We start from the raw sequence: 25,745 nt of genomic DNA, 5'->3' as shown, positions 1-25,745 counted from the left end.
ACAGGGTGTGAACCAATCCCAGGGCCAGTAGAGAAATAAGCGAGTCAGTATAACTCGTGCAGTTCAAGTACTGCTTAACTTCTGTGTGATCCAGGGCAAGAGAAATGGCATACAGTTCAGCAGTGAACACAGAAGCTGTAGAACTACAACAAACCATGACAGAGCCCACACAGTCACCTGATTTCGAACCATCTGTATAAATAGGAATGGAAGGATGGTTCAAAAGATGTTCAGCAAATAGCAGACAGTATTTCCAATCAGGAGTGTCTACTTTTCTCAGATGACTTAAAGATAGGTCACAACTGGGGACTGTAAGAAGCCATGGTGGGATGGGCTGACCAGTGGATACAGCAATGTTATCCAAGGACAGACCCAATTCATCTAACTGTGCCTGGATACGAAGGCCAAGAGAAGCAGTGGCAGATCATCTGGTCTGAAAAAGCATGGCCCATCAAAGAAAGAAAACACAACCCCAGGTGGGATGCTTTGGTATGGAATGAAGTTTCAAAGCACATAGTAAAGACAGTTGCAAACGAAAGAGGTCCAAAGAAGGTTCATGAGACTCTATGTATAAGCTGTGAACTGGGGAAGTGTGGAAAGCCCCAGTGCAGAGCCAAAGTCCTTGATGATGAACAGGGTCTAGCATCTTTAAGGCCGATGGTCTGGCACAGCCATAGACCAGTGATCCATAGTCGAGTTTCGATCGAATAAGAGCACAATATATCTTTAGCATAGAATGTTGATCTGCTCCCCAAGTGGTGATAGAGAGGACATGGAGGATGTTCAGTGCTCTTGTACATTTGAACCATAGCTGCTTGATGTGAGGTATAAAGGTTAGCTTACAGTTAAAGATAAGCCCCAAGAACTTAGTATCAGAGACCACAGGCAGCACAACTTCACCGATATAGAGTTCAGGATCAGGGTGAATACCCTGTAGGCAGCAAAAATTCATGTAAACAGGTTTAAAGAAAGAGAGGGTAAAGCTGCCTCACAATACACCTCATGTTTGATGACTGACACAAGATGTGAAAGTCGTCGACATAGAGCCCGTTTGCAACAGTGAGAGGGAGTTGTTCAGTGATGGCATTAATTTTTATACTGAAAAGAGTGACACTCAGAACACAGCTCTGAGAGACTCAAAGTTCCTGTAGAAAAGAATGTGAAGGTGTCGAACCCACATGAACTCAGAATTTCCTGTCCATTAAAATATTAATAAAAATGGGCAAATAGCCATGTAACCCACATATATGGAGGTCTCGCAAAATGCCACCTCCATGTTGTATCATAAGCCTTCTCAATGTCAGAGAATATTGACACAAGATGTTGTTGTTTGAGAAAGGCTTCTCTGATTGACATTTCAAGTCGAATCAGGTAGTCCATGGTAGAGCACTGTTGTCGGAACCCACACTGGGTGGGCGAGAGGAGGTTGTTTGATTCAAGGAACCAAAAAAGACGAGCATTAACAACCCTTTCTAAGGTTTTATAGAGACAGCTCGTCAAAGCAATTGGACGGTAGTTTGAAGGAATCTTGGGATCCTTCCCAGGCTTAAAGAAAGGTAGGATAATAGCCTGGCACCAGGCATCAGGAAAGACATTCTCCTGCCAGATTCAGTTAAACACAATTAGAAGGAAAGCAAGAAAAGCAGAAGATAGATGGAGCAGCATTCCATAGTGTACATCATCAGGTCCAACTGATGTACTGCCAGACCGATGAAGTTGGAGTTCCACCAGTGTAGAGAGATGATTATAGTCATAGAGACAATCAGCTCAAAAGGAAAGAGGTTATCACTCTGCCTGAGTCTTGATGGCCAAGAAGGTGGAAGAAGAGACAGAAGTGCTAGATACCTGGCAAAAGCTTTCACCTAGAGTATTGGTGATGCTCTGGGTATCAGTTACTTCCTGGCCATCAGAGAGCAAAATTGAGGGGGGCAGAGTGATATTGCCCACTGACCTTTCGATTCTTGTCCCAAATGACTTTGGAACTGGTGGTAGAGGATATGCTGCTTGTGAACTTAATCCAATATTCCTTCTGGCTTTGACATCTTACCCATCGAGCATGTGCACAGGCCCACTGGAAAGCAATGCAATTCAAGAGTGTGGGATATCTACGAAAAGTACCCCATGCGCATTTTTGAGCCTTCCATGCCATGTGGCAGGCAGAATTCCACCATGGATGAGAATATAGTGGAAAACATGTCGAAGTTTTAGAAATACATTGAGCAGCTGCTTATATAATACAGTCAGTTACTGCTGCCACACAGTCATCTATTGATGGCTTACAGACAAATGGCAGGATCAAGTTCTGCAAGAGCAGTGAAAGAAAGCCAGTTTGCCTAATCCAGCTTCCACCGGAGCACGCAGGTCAGGTGGCATGGACCATGGCCAGTCTCTCTCAAGATCATAGGAAAATGATCAATGCCTCGTGGATTATTGTCAACCCTCCATGAAAAATGGGAAAATAATGAAGGGGAGCAAATTGAGAGATCAATAGCAGTAAAGGACTGACTAAGCACATGGAAATAAGTAGAAGAACCAGTATTGAGTAGAGAAAGGTTGTGATCAGAGAGCATATGCTCTACAGAGTGACCCCTCCTATCAATACCTGCACTTCCTCAGAAGGGACGATGTCCATTAAAGTCCCCGAGAATAAAAAAGGGAGATGGAAAATGTTCAAAGAGAGCATCAAGGTCTGATTGATCATATGTCTCTCCAGGTGACAGATAGAGAGAACAAACAGTGATGGTATGACCCAAGGAGGCACAGATGGCTACTGCCTCTAAGGGTGTGTCAAGTGGCAAAGACAGGGTGGGCACATGCTGTTCAATTAACTGTGCTACCCCTCCATGAACTCGTCCATCACACAGCCTGTCATTTCTGTATAAAGAAAACTGCCGAAATGTGACTGTATCGGCAGGCTTCAGAAAGGTTTCCTGTAAGGAGAGACAAATAGGATGGTAGAAAGCAGTCAGTGTTTTGATGTCATCCAGATTAGAATGTATATCTTGACATTTCCATTGTATCATGGTGGCCATAAGGACGTGAACAAATGATTGTTTTGCATCTTGGGGTAAGAGAGGAAGATGGATCCGAGAAAATGCCTGTACCTGGAACCAAAGGATGTGGAACTTGGGGTTTAGTGGAATGTATATAAGGGATAGAGATAAGTGTCTAAGTTGATTTGTCAACTTTTTCTACCATGGAGGTCAAAAGAGTTTTTGTCTGTTTCGAGAACGATTCTTTAGGAGGCACAAAGAAATCTGTCTGCATTCCCTTAGTAGCTGTGGAAATGCAGCAGCATACGTCCGAGATGAGGTGGTGGACAGCAGTTTTTGAGCCTCAGGATAGGTAATGTTATGAATCGTTTTCAAACGCTGCACCTCTTTTTTCTTCCAACCATTTAGGGCAAGAACGAAATTAGGAGGGGTGAGAGTCATTGCAATTAATACAATGAGGGTCCGTTTCACATTCATAAGCATATAGATAACCTGCCTTGATGGTGGCAGGCAGACAAGGTGATGTCAATGTCAGAATGAGGACATTTGTTGGCACCATAATTCCATCTTTACGAATGGAGATACTCCTCACAGCAGAAACTCCTTGGGTGGAGAAACCAACAAGAATCTCTGACTCTGGGACGTTCTTCAAATCCCTCTCAACAATAACTCCTCATGATGAATTCAACCTCTATAGGTATATCCCAAATTGCTTTTGAATGCAACAGGAGTACACCATGTTGAGATGTGGATGTTTCCACCAATATGTCACCAGATCAAAGCTTTTTTACTGGCTTTGGAGAGCCAGCAAGTCCCTCTAGTCCCTTCTCAATGAAATAGAGAGACATTTGTCCTAAAGGTTTGTCTGAAAGTGAGTGCAATATAAAAAAATGAGGTACAACAGGTGTTACAAATGGTGAGGATTGCTGCTCAGAATCTTTAAGACATGGTTGTTTACCTACAGACTGTTTTTTCACTATTTTATTAAGATTTTTAATTGGAGTATCCATAATAAAGAAAGGGAAATTTCGATGCACACTGACCCCACCCACCATGGAGCCCTACGAGGGGAAGCACTACAATGTCAAACAAGGACACTGCAGCAATGGAGGGTTTTGTGAGCACTACACCCAAACACCAGCATCAGATATAATGTCCACAACACCTGTTAAGAACATCCAACACTGGTACTTGGTTGACCCTAGCCTGAGTGGACCAGCCGACTGACCCAAGGGGAGCCACCCCAAAGCTGCCCATCTACAGGATTTCAAGGCCAAAGTGGCATGTTAGGGTTAGACTCCTCAACCACCAAGATCCTATCTTCCCCTTTACGAGTTGCCACACACTGCAAACACATGGGTGGATGTTTAGATCCCAGAGGAAGTAAACTGAAAGAACAGAACCTTCCTTGGGAGGTCCCCTCACCATGTACAGGAATCCACACCGAGGGGTCAAGACTTAAATAAATTATAGCTCTCTGTAAAAGATTGTTTGATTAAAGAATGAGAATAACAATGAGAATTTATGATACTTTGCTTATTGTTTTACCCTGCTAACTAAAGAACAATTATATTTAACAGACCATTACCTTAATTCATATAATGTAGAAGACTAGAAATTCTTATGCACATTTTAAGTAACAATATTTCAAATAGACAGTGTATTACTGTTTTTGCTGAGAAAATTTATTTTTTTCCTTCATAACGACCAAATTCAAACAGAAAAGTAATAACCTGAGAGGCTTTTTAATGCCTCTGTTCTAGATATTTTTGCAAAGCTACACAAGGGCTATCTGAGATAATCATCCTTAAATGATGAACTAAAGGGAATACAGCTAGTCAACAGCACCTACCATCAACTCTAGACTCTGCCCAGGCCTGATCTAAAGGAAATTTATTAAGTTTTCAAAATATTTCAGAAGATAATGCTATAAGCTCTAATAATTAACCAAAACATTATCATTCACCAATACTTATAGTTGCAATTGTACTGGACTCTAGAAAACTAATATGTTTTTATTTTATCCAGATACATTTTATAGCACAGATCACATGTATAAGTTGAAAGACTCTCTGAACATACACTATACAGAAGCTAGAACCAGACAATATTGGACTTGAACATACACTATACAGAAAGCTAGAACCAGACAATATTGGACTTGAACATACACAAGTTATTATTTCGTGTGCACACATGCACATTTTCTTCTTCTAATAGAGTAATGCACAACTTTTCTTTTTATGAAGTCTCCCATCTAAAATGGTACGTAGCATAAAGTAAACAATTTCAGTTTATTCATCAATTCAGAGTGAAGAATGGACTTGAACTTGGAACGAGATGAGATTCATTCTTGGTTGAACTGTAGGCACAGAAACTTGGAAATTCCACTCTACCAGCAGACAAAATTATTGCTTTGTTTTGGTCGTTGTAAAAGCAAAAATCTCTGTCTTGCACACATGTTGAAAGGTAAAAGTACATCAATTACTTTTCTTGAGAGGCTAGCATCCAAAAGTTTATAATTCTGTCTGAAGATATTTATTAGTAGATAGTTCTGTGAGCTTTTCCTGAGCTGCCATTGACTGAATGAGAGTTTTGCTGTCATTAAGTTGATTCCAGATTCAATCATGTTCTCACACTGATTCTTGGAATTCATCTGCAAATTGACACTGAAGTTTTTTCAGATGAACAGATACAAAGTTACAATTGAGACTACCTAAAAATAAATGGTCTAAGTATGGGGAATCCTGTATCACCAGTTCTAGTCAACATTTTTATGACACAGACTGAATCTCATGTGATCAATTCAGCCTTACACCCACCACTTTTCTAGTACAGGTATGTTGATGATACAATTGCTGGATTCACATCTACAAAATACACACTTAGTTTTTTTAATCATGTTAACTTGATACACCCCAACATTAAGTTCACCTGCAAATAGGAAAACAACTAACCAAATAGCATTTCTTCACCTCAAAATCACTAGAACTGACACACAATTCAAAACAGAAATCCACAGAAATATCACCCATACTGGATTATACATTCCCTGGGGCTCAGCACATAAAACAAAACAAAAACTCAACATATTAAGAAACCAAATAAACACCAGCCACAAAGTTATGTTCACCCAATAACAATTAATAATGAAATCAACAAAATAAAACACTTCATCAAAATCAACAAATTTCCTAAAAAAACCATGGAAAACATTATATGCACACACCTAGACCAACAACAAACAAACAACAAATCCCAAGTTATAACAAACTACAAAACCTTATACTGCTGCATACCATATGTTACTGACATCAGCAAAAAAAATAACCAACATTTGGAAAAAACTTACAACAAAATACAGTATTCTAATACACACCAAATTTATTCAAAAAACCAGGTAAAAAATAAAGTCCATACTATGTAAAAACTACACTGACAAATAAAAAAGTAACATTGTTTATAAAATACAATGTAATAACTGCCACGACTTCATTATTGGAGAAACAAGCAGAAAAATGTAAACTAGAATCAAAGAACAAAAAAAAACACCTTCACACATTTTTGAACACTACAAATCAAATAAACACAACATAACCATAGAAAACACCTGGATATTATGTAGGGAAACAAATACAAACAAATGCAAAATCAAAGAAGTCCTACTTACATAGCAATTAAAACCAAAATTAAACCAATATAAAGGAACACCTTTGTACCTATATTAATTAATAATCTAACATCCACCTGCAATTTTCCATACACATTTATATGGTCACTTGCAAACTGTCTCTTTCTTAACCTGAATATGACCTAGGAAGGTCGAAACGTTGTTCGCTCCTTATCAATAAAAGTGTTAATACCCATACCAGCTGTTCTGAGGTACATTTTTATTTTAAGTGGGTTTCTCAACATCAAGAATACAATGTAGTTGTTCTCCATTATTATAAACTCTGTATGTGAATCCAAATTTCAAATAATCCTACCGGTACTTAACCATTTTAGTTTAGGTTAGGTGGTCAGTTTACCAACAGAGGAAGCAAAAACTGAGAAACTGCTTAATTCAGTTACAGTTTCTATTCATTATTGTTTTTCATCACCATTATTTAATGATTTCTTCTGTTTTTTTGCCTCTGAGACATCACATGATAAAACATTAGGTAATTTTCTGTTGACATGCAACAACCATTTATCCATGTTTTTGACATATTAATAAATCTACACTGATACCAAAAAACTTGAATCTAATAAGCTGACAAATGAACATAACAAAAAAACTTAACCATCCAGTCAACAGCCAAGTTGCTTTTTGCATAGAATGTAGTCATGTCTACAAGCCATATTCTCAAACCATTGGTCTATGACGTATCTCTGTACCGTAATTAAGAGAAGGATATTGGTGGCTGGGTTTCTGAATGCTTTTAATAAAACAAAATTTTTGAACATTTACCTTGTGATGTTTAACCAACTATTTGATGCTGACTTAATTAATTTAAGTGCACAAAGTCGAACCTATAAATACAGTATAAACTTAATTTATGAGGGAATAATGAAGCATTACTTAAACAGGTTCAGAAATGATTGATCAGCACTACATGTAAATTTACTTCCAATTATAAAATAAGACAAAATAATCAGTGGTTTTGAAAGGCAACTACCTTATTTTTTAAACTTGTAGATTTCAAATTACTGCAAGTTCCAACTGTTGACATAGCTGCAACATTGGAATCTGCTGCACAAATCTTCCCAAAACCTACAGCAGAACAATTCCAACATCAAATTTACACTATCCTCAGAAATCCCAAAAAATCAAAACCGAACCTCACTAAATAAGCATGTAATATACTGAGCCATGTAAGACATGACAACACTACCAAGATTCTACCAGCAGATGAAGAAACCAGATGTCAAAGATTATGACACAAAGATGAAGCAGTTGCTAGACAAACACCAATACAAAAAGATTACCAATGATCCTAATGTAAAAAACAAGGACTCATCAATTGAACACTTACAAACATAAGAAGCATAACTTAATCAAAAGAAGCTAGCCAAAGACTTAAGATCCAATAAAAATATTCTCCTTCAGTTCTAGACTACCTCAGACACATAAATGTAATATACCTTTAAGGCCTATTGTCAGTGCTTTGAGCTCACCTTGCCATTAACTAGCAACCTTCTTTGTACCTATTCTATCTCCACTATAAGAGAACATCAGGTATCACATTCACAACTCAACAGATTTCATAAAACAACTTGGAAAGCTACACATCAGATGCCAGGATATTCTGGTCAGTTTTAATGGCACAGACCTAATTACCAATCAATGTACCAACCTCGGAAACCTTTCAGATTGCCAGATAATAACTGCTGAATAATAACCCTGTACTACACAGAACTAACATGAAAATAAGGTACCATCATGGAACTAATGACTAAAGATTGAGCTGAAGCATTGGAATTACTAATGGTATACTCATTTGGACTATTATTCTTGTCTTTATTACATGTATTGTTACTCTCTTCCACAATATTTCGACCAGTGAATCTGTCCAAAGAGACAGCAGTTATCAAGATGCTCAAGAATGATGACACAGTCATCACACTACAAGCTGAAAAAGGAAATGCCACCATTGTCATGAACAAAGAGTATATTCACAAGCTGAACATCCTAGTGAGTGATAGGACATAGAAAATATTGCAGACCCTACATCTGTAACTGAAGAAAAAAATGTCCAAAATCTTGAAAAACACAATATAAATACTTGAATCAATATCATAACAAACTACCACATGTATGACTATCAAAAAATACACAAGACTGGCATACCATAAAGACCAGTTCTCAGCTGCTTTGTGACCCCAACCCCCCAACCTATTCAGTTCTGCAGTATGTCACCCATTGGATCAATTCCTGGAAGACATAGACAAAGTTTCCACATATGGTGGCAACATCTTCAGATAAATTTATATGCTCCTATAGTTTTAGCTCCCCTCTCTCCCAACAATTCTCCATGCCCATTTTTAGGTATGTACACCAAAGTGTGTGCACCATGACTTTAATATAACACTTCTTTTACAAGATCCAATCTACTATTTATACATTCATGTTAAATACAGTGGTCATCTACTATGTAATCTTGATAACAAATCTCGGAGTACAATACGTAAAAAAAATGGGTTAATTCATTGGCTTTTGATGAAAACACTTGCTCAACATATTTCTGAAAAGAACAATTTTAATGACAATGTTCTATATGATTGATAAAAATGTACTAACATTGGGGTTTGATCTGCAAATGGAGCTCCAATTAACTACATTTTTTGATAAATCCTAAATAAAACTTGAAGCGAACCTTCAACAAACAACTTTATAGTGTTCATGAGAGATGGAGTTCACAAACTGCACCATATAGAGTAACTTTACATTTCAACTTCACAATTTTCACTATAAAAAGTGAACATCTAAGTTAGATGAAATGATGAACTTTTTATGCCAACCACAAATAGAATCTCAGCAGTAACTAGTAAAATAAGATTATGGTATTTTAGTTTAAATTGTTTTATGTTACTTCTAAATTATTAGGGAACCTGTACCTAACAAAGATGTATCCACAAAAAATCTAGTATATTTATACTTCAGTAAATGAATGCTTCTGAGAACCTGAATATAACATAGGTTAAAATGTATCACAAATACTTAATTTATCTAGTTTGAGTTTCTTTGTTATATCTTAAAACATAACTGTTTAATAAATAAATAGTGACAATATACTTAATATTTGCATACTTTTTATCATCTTCTGCTTTAGCAATATGACCAAAGATGTGAGCAAAAGAATTTGGAATAATGCCTTTCAATTCTGGTGTTGAACGAACCCCTTCCATGGTAAATGTTTTACCTGTCCCAGTCTGACCATATGCAAAGATTGTTCCTAAATAATTGAAAATTTGACCCAAATTTACTCATACTTCCATTTCAATAAATTAAAGTGCAACTGTTCTTTTATTAAACCTCTCCTAAATATTTTTCTGGATCTTACCAAAAATTTTTTTACATCAAGAAAAGAGAGTAAAGCACAAATTAAAGTACAAAAATGTCATTCAATTATTAATATTTATTTAATATAATCATAGTTCCAAAAATTATTTTTCATACTTATTAATTAGTTACTCCACAAGTAAATATCATACTTGAATGCTTATAGACTAGCTCACATGATTATAAATTATTTATTTTTATCTGAGATTGATAAAATTACTAAGCACAATACACAAAATGTACAGCACATATTACTGTAATTACATTAAAAAATGTGAACTGCTACCATTCTTTAGCTATGTTTATCTGAAAAATGCTTATCACTTCTCATGAAGAAATGTTTCACAATACATATATGTCTATTTTGTCAAAGCTTGTAATACCTATTCAAACTCCTAGTGAGAATAGTTAATGATATTTAACAAAATATATCAAGAAAAACACAGCATTCTATTAAATTGGCTTAGGTTCATGATCTCACCATTATATCCTTCCAAAACATTTTCCACAATGGGTCTTGCTGCCTGGTTGTAGACCTCAACTTGTTTAGATTCATATCCAAATACTGTGTCAAAGGTAAACATTTTAGGGGGTTCCTCTTCAGAGCTATTAGGATTATGCACAGTAATTGATCCTTGTACTGGTTCTACCTAAAGCAAGTAGCAAAGCAACCAACTCCCAATTGTTACAAATAAATTAATTCAAACTGTAAATACATTATCTTACATTGATAAAAATAAGTTACTTAAGTTGTAGTAGTTGGACAACTGCTAGATTTTACTGTTCTTTAAGTTAAAAAAAATTGATTTATTTGTGAATATTGTGTTTTCAAAACTTTCTGAAAGTATGTACAATAGAACATACAACCATTAATGTGCAATAATCTTTGCCTCAGGCTAGGGTTATTTACAGCAATGATCATTTCATTAACCTTATACATTGAACACGATTGTGTCATCATACATCTAGGATTTGCACAAGCTAGAATGAGTTACAGATAAACCTACCCTTGAACATGTAAAAGAAAATAGTCATTTTATCTAAGTAAACAGTGCAGGAAAGTCGCAATGCTTTTGTTCTTTTGTGAAGTTGTCTCTTTTCTCTCCAAAAACCAGTAGCTAGAGGTGTTATTACAAACCTTTACAGGTTCACTATTAACCTTATGCATAGATGTCAGGTCAAAGTGCACATGCCATGACCTATTTCAGAGAGTGACATTCAACACAGTATTAAATGTTTGATTTTAGTTACCATCTATTCATTTTATCTTACAATGTTGATTTAGTGAATTAATGGTAGAGGAGAGTAAATACCAATCACCATACTAAGGGAGGCAATTAGGAATATAAATAGAGTTTTACAAACTCTAAATATGTATTCCACAATTTCTAGAAGTTATGCAAATGCTATATGAAGACTGTATAATGGACAAAAATATTTTTATCCTTCTCATTAACATTTCTACAGATTCTAACCTGTCAGAGTTTCAACCAGATTGATATTGTCAATTCACAGAGTACAAATACTTTGTAACACATCTTACTTTTTGTGTACCAGAAAGTACATCTTATTACAGACTTCCAAAACTTTGTGTATATACACAGAATAAGTCCAAAATTAATCAATATTCCTTCTCCAATCTGGGATCAGTCCATTTGGATAACAGTGTAAAGTGAGACCCCAACACATTCTTTGCTTAATGTATTACACAAGTGTAGAGGCTCACACTTAAATTGAAGCCCCAATACTAGTTTTTTTACTAATGTTTATATGAGTGTTTGAGCCTTCTTTCCTTTGCTGTTTGTGATCAGTTTAGTCTCAATAACACAGTTGGTCAATCTGATTTTCAATGCAGTTCTTCATACCTAACTGTTATACACAAGTGAATTTGAATACCACAGATTAACACAATTTCATCCATTTAGTTTAGTGAACAATATGGCCTAAATGGACCAAAAGGTCTGTTGTTCTTTAATATTATGTTTTTCAGGTTATTACAGTGATGTGTTAAGCCACATACATGGATGTAACCTGAAATTGCTTAATCCTTGATTTACTAACACCTTCCATAATTTGACAAAACTCATTTTTCTAACAATTTTTTGTGCCTGGAATAGTAAAAACTAAATTACAAAACATTTCACAACTTATATAGGTGTGTAAAAAGAGTCACGATAGGCGATCATTAAATGCAAATTCCCAAAGTGAACAAAGATAATGATGATATAAATGAACCCTATTACAGTATGTGAGCAACATAATACTGAATTACATCATTTAAGTAAAAATAACAATTCTGTCTCCAGTTGAATCATTGTTAACTAAAACATATTTCAGCATTATTATATTGTCATTTTCAACATTTTGTGTAACATGCAAAAAATGTAACTCCTTACAGATTTATTTAAAATGTGTGCTCATCCCAAAGCACAAATTTATATTTTCTAAGAAACATTTCAACACATGGTGATATAATCAGCCATATCTTCTTTTTTCATGATTTAACTTCTACATTTGCAGCTCTATTATTACAGTTCTTTCACTCTCATGTCTTTATAATGTTACAGCATGTAATACGAGCAATTATGAATAAAGAGTACTCTGATAACACTATGTAACACAAATTTTGTTCCTGGATAGTATGTGTTATTTCTTAATTGCTTATATTGTAAAAGTACAGAAAATGGCCATAATTCCCTTCAAACTTTGCTTTTGTGACCTGGATAATGAAATTTATAAATTAACATATTTTCTATGTAAAAACGGGCAAATTTGCACATTTTCATTTACATAAGGTCTGAATAAAACAATATATGAATCAAGATTTACATGTATTTATACTAAAGTTATACAAAAATAAACAAAAATGTTTAGAAGTGAGTAGTTTTTTTGAGATGGCTACTTTCTCTCTGATGGAGTGGGTACAGGGAGCTCAGGGCAGTGTGGCACTGGGGTAATGGATGATGGAAGGTCTGGATACACGATAGCAGATGCATTCTTGCCAACCTGACATTTGGAAGAGCCCACCATGCAGAAGTAGGAATTGCTTGAGTGGTCAGTGGGTTCATGCCACATTCTTGGAATAGTAAACTTCATGGCTCTCTTTTCCCCTCTGTACTATCCTGCAAAAGAGCAAAATAAAATTGTTATTATGATGATGACTATGAAGAATAAATTTATTTTATCCACAACTAATGTGTAAGAGGTTCATGCAAGATATTTTATATGTGATATTTTTTCTATACTATTGGAAATTTATAAAAATAAATTAAAAGATATTTAAATTTTAAAAGATCTAAAATTTGTATAATATAAAATCTTACTATTCAAGCAATCAAAAACTGTGTCTTACCTTCTACAGTTTTTTGCAGTGCTCACAGGTAAAATGATGTGCCCAGGGTTTGTCTTGATCCCTGACAGGTATGCAGAAACATGCCTTGTAGATTTCACATATTTTAGCAGAAGCTGTCACAGAGTACTTTTTCGCTCTTGTCTTCGTAAATTGGCCACACACATAGCAGAATGTGTCTAGAGAATGCTTGCAGCTTCTTGATGCCATCTCTGATAAAATCAGATAGGTCTACGTGTTCACTTAGGCAGCTAGAACTAAATTGAAGTGGTGAGCCCCTGTATATATATAATACTATGGAAAGTTCTACAAAATTCTAAAATGTTCTTGGAAATTCTCGTAAGTTCTACAACGTTTTCGAAAATTCTTGTAAGTACGAGAAAATTCTCTATCAGCTATTCAGCATGAAATCTACTTGGAATATTCTGGAAAATGGGTAAATTTGAAAATTTCATTACCCAAGTCACAAAAGCAGAGTTTGAAGAGAAAAAATATGTCTCTTCTATTTACTTTAGGCATAAGTAGGAACAAGAAAAAGTAAAAATTTTGTTACATAGTAAATTTGAAAATTTCATTACCCAAGTCACAAAAGCAGAGTTTGAAGAGAAAAAATATGTCTCTTCTATTTACTTTAAGCATAAGTAGGAACAAGAAAAAGTAAAAATTTTGTTACATAGTGTAATAGCTTCAGGCAAATTTTAAACACCATTGGACAGAGTAGATGATAAACTATTCATATCAAGGTGGAGTAAATACAGTATTGTGTACATGTTTCTTGTAAAGTAAGTAAATAAAATGCCTGCAATGCTAAACAACCTTTCATGAGTAGCTAACAGTCTTAAAATAAAAGATTCAGGATTTTTTTAAAGAGTTTGTTTAGAATTTGTTTTTCCATACTGAAATTGTTTTTGTGTGTGTTAAATTACATTTCTTTTAAATCCATGAAAATTTTCTTTATAACAATACTTCAAGTAGTCTTAACAAGAACAGTAGGTAATGAAAAATGTCAAGAATTCAAATCCCTATTTTTTTCAATATTACTGCTAAGTTCACCATTATCAAATGATACAGATAAGTAAATAAACTAATTATTTATTGAAAAATACTACATTTATTAGACAGGTTCTTTTCAACCAAGAATAGTTTCAGCTAAAAATAGTGACTAACCAGCTCATAGGTTTACCTATAAATCGTTTTTTCAGATTTTATTAGGTTTTAAAGTTTATAGCCAAACATGGTAACTTATGCTATCAGCAAAATAAAAGTATGAAAACACATATGTTAATTAAGTTAAAACAGATTCAATATATAAAATGAAACTTTCTTATCAATGATAAAAATCTGAAGTTCTAAGATGAAAAGAAGTACATTTTATTTTTTGTTCCAAGAGTGTCTCAAATTATGATTTTTTTAAAGTGAAACTAGACACTATTTTGTAATTTGTGATCAATTACATTCACCTAATTAATATTCTCCCATGGTTTTAATACTCATGATAGATAGATAACCCACATTTAATGTCAATATTTAGTTAAGTAGTTGGAATAATCAAAAACTGTAATAACCTAAATAACCTGGTTAGTTGATTATTTTCATGGGTGTGATATTAATTGATTAAACTGAAGTCAAGTAAATCAAAAAGACTAATTAGATATTAAAATGGCAACATTTTAATCAAACATATAGTTGAAATAATAAAAAAATAGTAACAACTGGATACTCTAATTTTGACTTATTCCTGTAGTATTAACAGATTTATCCATAACTACTATTACTGGATAGTTGAATTTACTTGAAACAGTACTATTCCAGAACCTAGTTATTATTTTGTACATTAATCAATTGAATTATGATTTTGATTACATTCTGTGACATTAATTGATACTCACATATAATTGATATCAATTATTTGAGCTAATCAACCAATTCCATAATATTGATTCTATTAAAGCACGATGTTCATTCTCTTTAAGTTCACAATGTCCAATAAAACTGCTATTACTTTAACTGGATTTATATTTAGTTGACTAATATAACACAATTATACTGGTTGGATAAAATGTAAGAAAGGGTCAAGAATCAAGCTTTGTATGAATAGACTTAACTGAAAGACAAAGTTTGAGAAAAGCTTAAATATCTTATCATGCAAACCTAGCAAGTCAACACCAAATTAGCAAAACAAACTAAACTGTGCAGAGAAAATAATACATATTTTGTTACATAATAATTTTACCAACTTATATGTATTCTTGTTAAAAAAACACGTCATTTTAAAACTTTCAGGTTTTTGTTATAAGTATCTTGTAAGCTATTACATTTTCAGAACTTAGAGTTTGTTTTATAACATCTATCCCAGTGAAGCAGAGGGGGAAACTAACATCCATTCTGCAAAGGGGAAGTGCTCATGTTGGGTGATCTTATGCCTATCCAACACCAAACTACCTGACAACCCAGCACCTAGACAGCAGTAAGATGGCAGAAAGCCAACCATACATAGTGGGTCAATTCCAGTGCAAAACCAGGCAGCAATGGGTATTTTTCATTTGTATCTGGTAGAAGAAGGTTCCCTATCATCTTTATGAGTGAGAACTTATGTTGGCTGGTCCAGTGCATATCCATCTCTAGACCACTACAAAATCCAGATGAAGAGGTAACCGTATATGGTTGGTTAACCCCAGTCCGCAACCTACTAGTATCAGCTATTTTTTAACCAGTCCAAGGTAGGAGAAAAGTTCCTGCCACTTATTCCACAAGAGCACCACTGCTCTACCCTCTACTGAGTGGAACTGGTCACATTCAGGAATGCTCTTCTATGATACAAAACCCTAGCAGCCAGTAACTGGTGAGTGATAAAAATGCCTGTACTTCACTTAAAAAAACAAAAAAAGAGGAGGAGTGAAAGCATGTTAAAAAGGCCAGAGGAGCATAGCACCATATGGCAGCACAATGAGTGACCACAAAAACTTTATTTTCAAAAGCAGGCAAGTGTCAGTTCATCCAACTAAACATGCAGGATGAACAACTATCCCTTTCCTGCTTTACTCATGATAGTCCATGAGAGAGTATGGTCAGGATCAATCCTTATTTAGAAAATGATGCAGTCTTCTTGAACACCCCTTCTCATAAGTGAGCACTATACGAGGCTTTGAACTGGATCCAATAAAGTATGAAGGAGGGGATGGTGCATCTTGGAAAACTAATAAAAAATAACTTAGCCAGTGAGAGCCAGTAAAATGTATGTAAAATAGTAACTGAAGGCAGCTCATAGCCCAAAAAAGAAGAAATGACCAAATGATGAGGATAACGTGAAAAAAAAAAGTGTGGGGATTGCCCATTTGGCAGCTTGAAAAATCTCATCCAACATATAATAGAAGTGAATAGCCAAGGAGAAAGTAAGATGGTGATTTAATAAGAAGTCACCTGGAAGTGTCAATGAGCACCTTCATCCAACAAATGAATTAATGAAGATATCCAGAAAAAGTAACAGGAAATATATTGCATGTGGAGGAGAGATTCCAAGGAATGAATATACTGGAATGGAAACTATAAAATGAAGTAGCATAAACCAAGAATTCCAAAAGATAGGGAACACAAAGACAAGAAGGGGAGAAAGAATGGCACTGTGACCAACTGTAAAAGTACACCATTTTCATTGATACACAATGATGGAAGAAAGACAAACAGAATGAAAAAAAGGAAAGACTGCACATGAAGAGAGTCCAAAACATTTTGCAAACAGAGAAAACCCATGTATAAAGTTGGAGTGAAGACAGCTGAATGTAAAAGAGAAAAATGAAGAGGAAGAAGAAAATAATAGGAGAGAGAAAGAGTTATGGAAAAGGTTCAACATAAGAAACCATAGTTGAGCTGATCAATAAGGAGTTAACACAAAGATCCGAAAAGGAGTGTTGCAAATGAGTAAGAGAATACATAGGAGGGGAAAAATATGAGGATAGGCTTAGAGACTCAATGCATCCTTCACAAAAGGTGATAGATGCAAAACAGAAGACTAGAAAATGAGAAGTTTGGTGTTGTGGTAAATGCATTTATAAGAGTAAAGCCACATGAAACACCTGAGGATTATGGGACAACTTCTTGGGCAATATCCCTTTAGTCTTTTATAGATGATCCACAACATGATTCAGGTCATCTGGAATATAACAGACCATCAGCCATACATGTAAGGAATGGACCCAAAAGAGAAGGTCAAGCATGTGGAAAAAGATGAATGGAAGAAAAATAATGTAAAAGGGGTGAGAAAACTAAGCCTAAAAAAGTTGAACAGAAGACACAGGTTCTGACATAAAGCCTGAAGAAGAGAATGAAAAGTTTGAGAATTTAAGAAAGAAAGAAAAGCTCAGTGTTGAGCCCAGACATATGAAGTAACAAAGAAAGGAGAAAAGGACATGAATGAACCAAAGTTGAGATAAAAGTAATCAAATACAGGCTTGAAAATCTGTAGCAAAAATAAAAACATAAAAGTAGGAAACAATGAATACATTACAAGGTGGAAGAGAAAAAGAAAGTAACATTCATGAGAAACCCTTCATAGAAATAGTGAAAAAGGCTTAAGCAGATTCAAGACAACATGGATATGAAATTAAACAAAGGTAATTGGCAAGAAAAATACCAGCAAAATCCCTGCTGTTGGAAACAAGAAACTTAAATAGAGGTATTTCAGGTTCAAAAAAAAAGGTCCAGGCAACATAAAAGACTCCACCACCTCCTACACAAAACTGTTATTTCCCTAATTGATAAATCAAAACCTGATACCATTTAAGGTTTTAGTCTCACACCAAAAAAATTGAAATAAAATGCAACAAATAACTGCAGGTATAGAAAATTGATCAATTGATTGATTTAGTATTTTATGGCACAAAGCAGCTAGGCTAACAGTGCCAAACGTCCAGTAAAAAGGTAAAAACAAATTAAATGTAGTAAAATACAGAAAAGAAAATGAAGGTACAACAAAACATCATTGAAAAATAGAAAAAGCATAAAACCAATGTTGACACCTAGTTTACAATGTTAAGAGAGAAAGCAGAGTAAAAGAAGTTGTAAAGTATTTACTCTTGCAAAATGGTAATGATCATAACCCACCAGGAAGACTAACAGGTAAGTTCAAGAACCACCGTGAGTCACCTGAAGTTGGCCTTTCCACTCCTGGTTCCGGGTTATGTGTCATAGCAGCCATTATCAAAATGTAAAATAATAGAAGTTTTAAAAGACTTATAGCAAAATCGTAATAATGAGAAGCCAAATGTCCAGTAAAAAGGTAAAAGTAAAGTAAATGTAGTAAAATTTGTAAAAGTAAACAAAGGTAAAAACAAAAAAGCAATTAAAAACAGAAAATTGCATAAAACCAATGTTGACATCCAGTCTATAAAGTTGTAAAGGATTTACTGTAGCAGAATAGTAATGATCATAACCCACCAGGAAGACTAACAGGCAAGGGACCTCTGGCAGCGAAACTTCACCGATATGAAGTTCAGGATCAGGGTTAACACCCTGTTGGCAGCAAAAGTGCATGCAAATGGTTTTAGAGAGAGAAAAATTAAAGCCGTTTGCCACAGTCCACTTCAGTACACGATTGAAGGCAGTTTGTAGTTGCTGCTCAATATATCTCATGTTCGACAAATGACACAAGATGTGAAAGTCGTTGACATATAGCCCAATTGCAACAGTGAGAGGGAGTTGTTCAGTGATGGCATTTATCTTTATACTGAAAAGTGTGACACTCAAAACAGCCCTGAGGGACTCCAAGTCCCTGTAGAAAAGAATGTGTCGAACGCACACGAACTTGGAATCTCTTGTCCATTAACATTTTTTTAATAAACATGGGTAAATGGCCACATAACCCATATGTATGGAGGTCTCGCAAAACGCCATACCTCCATGTTGTGTCATAAGCATTTTCAATGTCAAAGAATATTGATTCAAGATGTTGGCATTTAAGAAAGGCTTCTCTGATTGATGTTTCAAGTCGAATTACGTGGTTTGTGGTGGAGTTCTGTCGTCGGAACCCACACTGCGTGAGCTAGAGGAGGTTGTTTGATTCGAGGAACCAAACAAGACGAGCATTAACCATCCTTTCTAAGGTCTTACAGAGACATGTTGTCAAAGCAATTGGACGGTAGTTTGAATGAATCTTGGGATCTTTCCCTGGCTTAGAGAAAGGTAAAATAATAACCTGGTGCCAGGCATCAGGAAAAACATTCTCCTGCCAGATCCAGTTAAAGACAATCAGAAGGACATCAAGAGAAGCAGGAGATAGATGGTGCAGCATGTCATAATGAACATCATCAAGTCCAACAGATGTACTGGCAGACCGATGAAGGGCCATTTTCAGTTCCACCAATGTAAAGGGACAATTATAGTCAAAGAGATAATCAGTTTGAAAGGAAAGAGGTGTACACTCTGCCCGTGTCTTGATGGCCAAGAAGGTGGAGGAACAAGCAAGTGCTAAATATCCAGCAAAAGCTTTCACCTAGAGTATCAGCGATGCTCCTGACATCAGCCACCTCCTGACCATCAGAGAGTAAGATCGAGATGAGGACAGAATTGTAGTGCCCACTGGCCTTTCAAATCCTGTCCCATATGACCTTGGAACTGGTGGTAGAAGATATGCTTGTTGTGAACTTAATCCAAGATTCATTCTGGTTTTGACGTCTTACCCACCTAGCATGTGCACAGGCCCGTTGGAAAGCGACGCAGTTCGAAAGTGTGGGATATCTACGAAAAGTATCCCAGGCCCGTTTTTGCTAAGTGACAAGCAGGATTCCACCAAGGACAAGGTTATCGTGGAAAACGTGTCGAGGTTTTAGGAATATACTGAGCAGCTGTTTGTATAATACAGCCAGTTACCGCTGCCACATAGTCATATATTGATGGCTGATTCATGATGGCAGGATCAAGTTCTGCGAGAGCAGCGAAAGTGGACCAGTCTGCCTGATCCAGCTTCCACCGGGGCACGCGGGTACGGTGGCATCTACCACGACCAGTCTCTCTCAAAAGTAAAGGAAAATTATCACTGCCTAGTGGATTATTGTCAACCCTCCATGAAAAATGGGAGAATAATGAAGGGGAGCAAACCAAGAGATCAATAGTGGTAAAGGACCGACTAGGTGCGTGAAAATCAGTGGAAGAACCAGTATTGAAAAGAGACAGATTGTGATCAGAGAGCATATGCTCTACAGAGGGACCCCTCCCATTAATAACAGCACTTCCCCAGAGGGGATGATGTCCATTAAAGTCCCCCAGGAGTAGAAAGGGAGACGACAACTGTTCAACGAGAACATCAAGGTCGGATTGATCATATGTCTCTCCAGGGGACTGGTAAAGAGAACAAACAGTGATGGTATGACCCAAGGAAACATGGATAGCTACGGCCTCCAAGGGTGTGTTGAGTGACAGAGACAGGGTGGGCACATACTGATCAATCAATAGTGCCACCCCTCCATGTACTCGACCATCACACAGCCTGTCATTTCTGTACAGAGAAAACTGGCTAATGGTGACTGTATCAGCAGGTTTTAGAAATGTTTCTTGTAAGGAAAGACATACAGGATGGTAGGAAGCAATCTGTGTTTTGATATCATCCAGATTAGAACGTAAACCTCGACAGTTCCATTGTATCAAGGTGGCCATTTTTAATGACGGGTAGGCAAAGTGGCAGGGAACCCTCCTGTTTACAACCATGTCTTTTTTCCTTACTGTCCTTAGATGGAGGAGGTCTATCAACCTCCATGGATCCTTTGTTAGTGGAAGGGGATTCCAGTGACTGAGGATGCGAACGAATGATTGTTTTGCCTCTTGGGGTAGGAGAAAAAGATGTATGAGAAGAAATGCCTGTATTTGAAACTGAAGGATGTGGATCTTGAGGTTTGTTGGAATGTATGGGAGGAACAGAGATGAGTGTGGAAGTCGATTCACCAACCCTTTTAACCAAGGAGGTCAAAAGGCTTTTCATCTGTTTAGAAAACGATTCTCTTGGAGGCACAGAGAGATCTGTCTGCACTCCCACTGTAGTTGTGGAACGAAGTGCAGCAGCATATGTCCGAGATGGAGTGGCGGGCAGCAATTTCCGAGCCTCAGGATAACTAATGTTATGAGTCGTTTTCAAACGCTGCACTTCTTTTCCTCCAACCATTTTGGGCAAGAACGAAAGTAGGAAGGGTGAGAACCATTGCAGTTGACGCAATGTGGGTCCATGTCACATTCATAGGCATCGTGGTCCTTGCCCCCACAACGAGCACATGTCAGGGAACCACGACATGATGTCTTTGAGTGGCCGAATCTCTGACATCGGAAACATTGGAGAGGGTTTGGAATGTATGGCCGTACCCTGCAAATTAGATAACCTGCTTTGATGGTGGCAGGTGCACGTGATGAAGTAAATGTCAAAACGAGGGTATCTGTTGGCAGTGTAACTCCATGTTTGTGAGTGGAGATGCGCCTCACTGCAGACACTCCTTGAGTGGAGAGACCAGCGAGAATCTCTGACTTGGGGACGTTCTTCAAATCCCTCTCAACAATAGCTCCTCGTGATGAATTCAAGGTAGCACAAGAGGTAACCTCAATAGGTATATCCCCAATTGCCGTTGAATTCAAGAGGAGTTCACTGTGTTGGGTTGTGGATGTTTCAACTAATATGTGTCCAGATTGAAGCTTCTTTACTGACTTTGGAGAGCCAGCAAGACCCTCTCGTCCCTTCTGAATAAAAAAGGGGGACACTTGCCCTCAAGGTTTTTCTGAAAGAGAATGTAATATAAGAAAATGGGGTACGTGTGTTACAGATGTTGTAGATTGCTGTTCAGAGTCTTTAAGACGTGGTTGTTTACCTATTGACTGTTTTTTCACTATTTTATTTAAAATTTTTGAAGCAGGATCCATAGGGAAAAAGAAAAATTTTGGTACTCACTGACCCCACCTACCATGGAGCCCTACCAGGGGATGCACTACAATGTCATGCAAGGACAATGCAGCAACGCCAGGGTTTCATGAGCACTATACCCAAACACCAGCATCAGGCACAACGTCCACAACACCCGTTGAGATCTTCCAACACTGGTACTTGGTTGACTCTAGCCCAAGTGGACAAGCCGACTGACCCAAGGGGGGCCACCCAAAGGCCGCCTGTCTACAGGAATTCAAGGCCAAATTGGTGTGTTAGGGTTGGACTCCTCAACCACCAGGATCCTTTCCTCCCCTTCATGGGTCACCACGCACAGCAAACACGTGGGTGGATGTTTAGATCCCAGAGAAGGTAACCAGACAGAACAGAACCTTCCCTGGGAGGTCCCCGGTATAGAAAATGTTGGAAAACAAAAATTCAACAACTAAATATTTCCACAATAGATTATATCACTGCTGATACACAAAAAAAAATGCCTATATCAGAAACATTCAAGAGCAAAATAAAGACAAGTCTTCACACACACAAGTGATAACTAAATAATCAGTATAGAGAAAGCCAGTACTAAGATGGTGCATTGCACCCTCAATGACAGAGTGTTGTCATATGCTCATTTACATGCAACAGTGCAGCAATATCATGCATAAACATTTGATTTTTAGGTGTGATTTACATGGTTAGTAGTGAACAAAATTTGTACATACAGAGGATAGCATCTACTTGGGAAAGGAAAATGTTAGCAAAGATAAAGTATTGTATCAGAAACTAAAATTTCTTGCTTGTAATTAGAAGTTCTAAGTTAAATATTTGAGTTATTTAACTAGGCGCTAAGAATTTTTGTTCAAAAATAAGTTGGAATAATTAGATGGAAGTTACATGCATGTTCTATCTAAAGGAAAAAGGTTTAGAATGAAGGAATACACTGGTCGAGAAAGAAAAGATGAGAGCATTTAATTTTTATTTGTGCATGTGCTCACTATTCATGGATCATTCCAACAAAGAGCGTAATTATGACTTCATGCCCACTGAACAATGACTATGGTTCAGAGGTGAACACCTTGAAGAATGGAAGGGGCTTGCAATTTCATTTTAAGATGCACATGTCTACTACCAAACAATCATAACTACCAAACTTTTATTCTTACTCAAAAATTCAAATGAGTTTTACCCTAACTTCTGGTATTAAACAATGTATAGATATAACACAGTGTAATAATTAAATGTTAAAGTGCTTAGGTACATTTTGCATAGCACTAACAAAACATTTAAAATAGAGAAAATGTTTTACAAAATCATCTGATCTTGAAAACAAAAAAATTACTTGTACCTGCCACAAGCAGAAGTAACAATTTCTCTGCAACAGAATATTCTAACCTGTACACATAACTAAAATAAACTTACAAACTTGTTCTACCCCTTTCCTCTCTCTGAAGATTTAAAATAATGGCTGTATATGAGAGTAAAAAAGGTTACCACCCACAACGGAAATGATTCCAGGAAGCAAACTCTTTTAGGTAAACACTTTACGTTAACATCTGGACTTTTCTCATAAAAAAACAATCAGGAGCTAAGCAAAATATAAAATGGTACTAGCTCTGTAATCTAGGCAAAAGATGATTTATTTACAAAATTTCACAGAACTTTAAAAATCAAACTGCAGAATGGCAGGTGCAGTGGGTAATAAATTCCTATAGATATGTACATTTCAACTCATTTTTAAATACTGCTGTATTTGTCGAAGATAGGAGCTCAGACAAGTAGCAACCGCAACAGGTCAATGAGAAAAACTGTATGTATGTTTAAGACATCATCCCTCCCAACCATGTACTTTCCCAGTTGTCTTCCTCACTCCCAATTCCAAAAAGCCTAGACACAGCCTTAAAAAATTACTGGTAGTGTATAGTGCACACACACACACACACACACACACACACATACATAAATATGTATATATTATGCATACATAATGATCAGGTTATCATGTCACATTTAGTACTAATTTAGCACATTTACTTAGTCATACTTACTCTGTTTCCATTCTGAACAGCCTCTTTAAGGAATCCAGCAATTTGTATGTTGTGTGTGCTGTTTATATACATATATTTAACTGTGGCTCTTCCTCAACTTTATACACAAAAACTTGCTTTAAACATTTGAATGCTAAAAAAATTATTTGCTAGTGCCTACATTTCATGCAATATAACAAAACTTACATTCACAGGCATGATACCAGCTATGTGAGTTGCAGTTATTTTTTTTTGTTACTCATGTGACCAACCAGAAGCATCATTTCACAGATCTTTCATAGGAAGCAACAAGTGGTAATAAATTTCACAAACTGATGTGTGTGTGTGTGTAAATTAAAAACAAAGAACAGTGTGAACTTAACACAGCATAAACAAACCTCAAATAAAAAATAATTGTAATTTTACTTAAAATCTAAAACAAAAAATTTTTATGCAGAACAAGAAAGAAAAGAAATATCATAGCTACAAAACAAATATATATCACCTAGACACACACCATAATGGGGGTAATTATACAGTGTGCCATGGATATTGAGGTACTGGCAGAAGAAAGGGCAAAACTGCACTGGGGGTACACAGTATATCAAGTTTAACTTCAGTTTTGAAGGTCTCACAGAATAAAAAGAGGGGGAAAAAAAGGGAGACAAATGTGGTTACTTTAGCTCACATCTTTACCATCTTTTGTAGTCTACAGCCATACGTTGGAAAGTGGCTGCTCAAAAGATAAAATAAATAAATATTTCTTTTTTAATAAGAAATAATTGGGATACATACAGAAATGAGAGAGACAGTAAAACAGTCCTTGAATTTGGCATTACAGCTCCCAATATGATGTTTGGGCATAAATACCAACCAAAGCCAAAATATTTGAAATGCAAAATCATTTCTTTTATCAGCAAAAGATGGTAAAGGTGTGGGACACTATGGGCTAGAACACCAACATCTGCTCTTATCTTTTTTCCCCTCTCTCTCTCTCTCCCTTTGTTTATACCAAAAGGCATAAATAAAACTGAGGTTGAACTTAATAGAAAGTGTACCCTAACACAATTTGGGTATTACTTCTGCCAGTACTTCAAAAACCAGGACATTTCTACCCACCTTATGATGTCTGGGAGGTATATAATTGTTTTGTACCTGCAATGTTTCTTTTTTTCGAGTTTTGAGTAAAGTTAAAATTATATATATATATACACTGACTTTTGTTTTGGGTACAGGACATACCTGTGCAAATGCAAGTTAGTGTCTCACTTTACTTGCCTCACATTCTATATACTTATGATACATGAGCACTGTGTGGTAATTTTTTTAATCTGAACAAATAAATATTTTATTAGAAAAATTCATGAAAAACAAAAAACAAAAAAAGATGAAATGAATTGTATTTAAAAAGTATAATTACATTTTACCTAAAACTTACGTA

The 25,745-nt window shown here is 36.1% G+C and overlaps 1 protein-coding gene across 1 annotated transcript in view; it reads right to left on the bottom strand.

The window, feature by feature from the left end:
- The window catches only part of LOC143256788 (kinesin-like protein KIF3A), a 79,827-nt gene that overhangs the window by 39,981 nt on the left and 14,101 nt on the right, over positions 1 to 25,745 (bottom strand). The window contains exons 4-5 of the mRNA XM_076514463.1: positions 10,517 to 10,685; positions 9,784 to 9,928 (exon numbers count right to left, since the gene is read on the bottom strand). Coding sequence (XP_076370578.1) covers positions 9,784 to 9,928; positions 10,517 to 10,685 — 314 coding nt within the window. The remainder of the gene's footprint in view (positions 1 to 9,783; positions 9,929 to 10,516; positions 10,686 to 25,745) is intronic.

Source organism: Tachypleus tridentatus, chromosome 1 (genome assembly GCF_004210375.1).
Source record: "Tachypleus tridentatus isolate NWPU-2018 chromosome 1, ASM421037v1, whole genome shotgun sequence".
In the NCBI taxonomy this organism is placed as follows: Eukaryota; Metazoa; Arthropoda; class Merostomata; order Xiphosura; family Limulidae; genus Tachypleus; species Tachypleus tridentatus.
The sequence above is the reverse complement of the archived record's forward strand: the minus strand, read 5'-3'. Positions and strand labels throughout refer to the sequence as shown.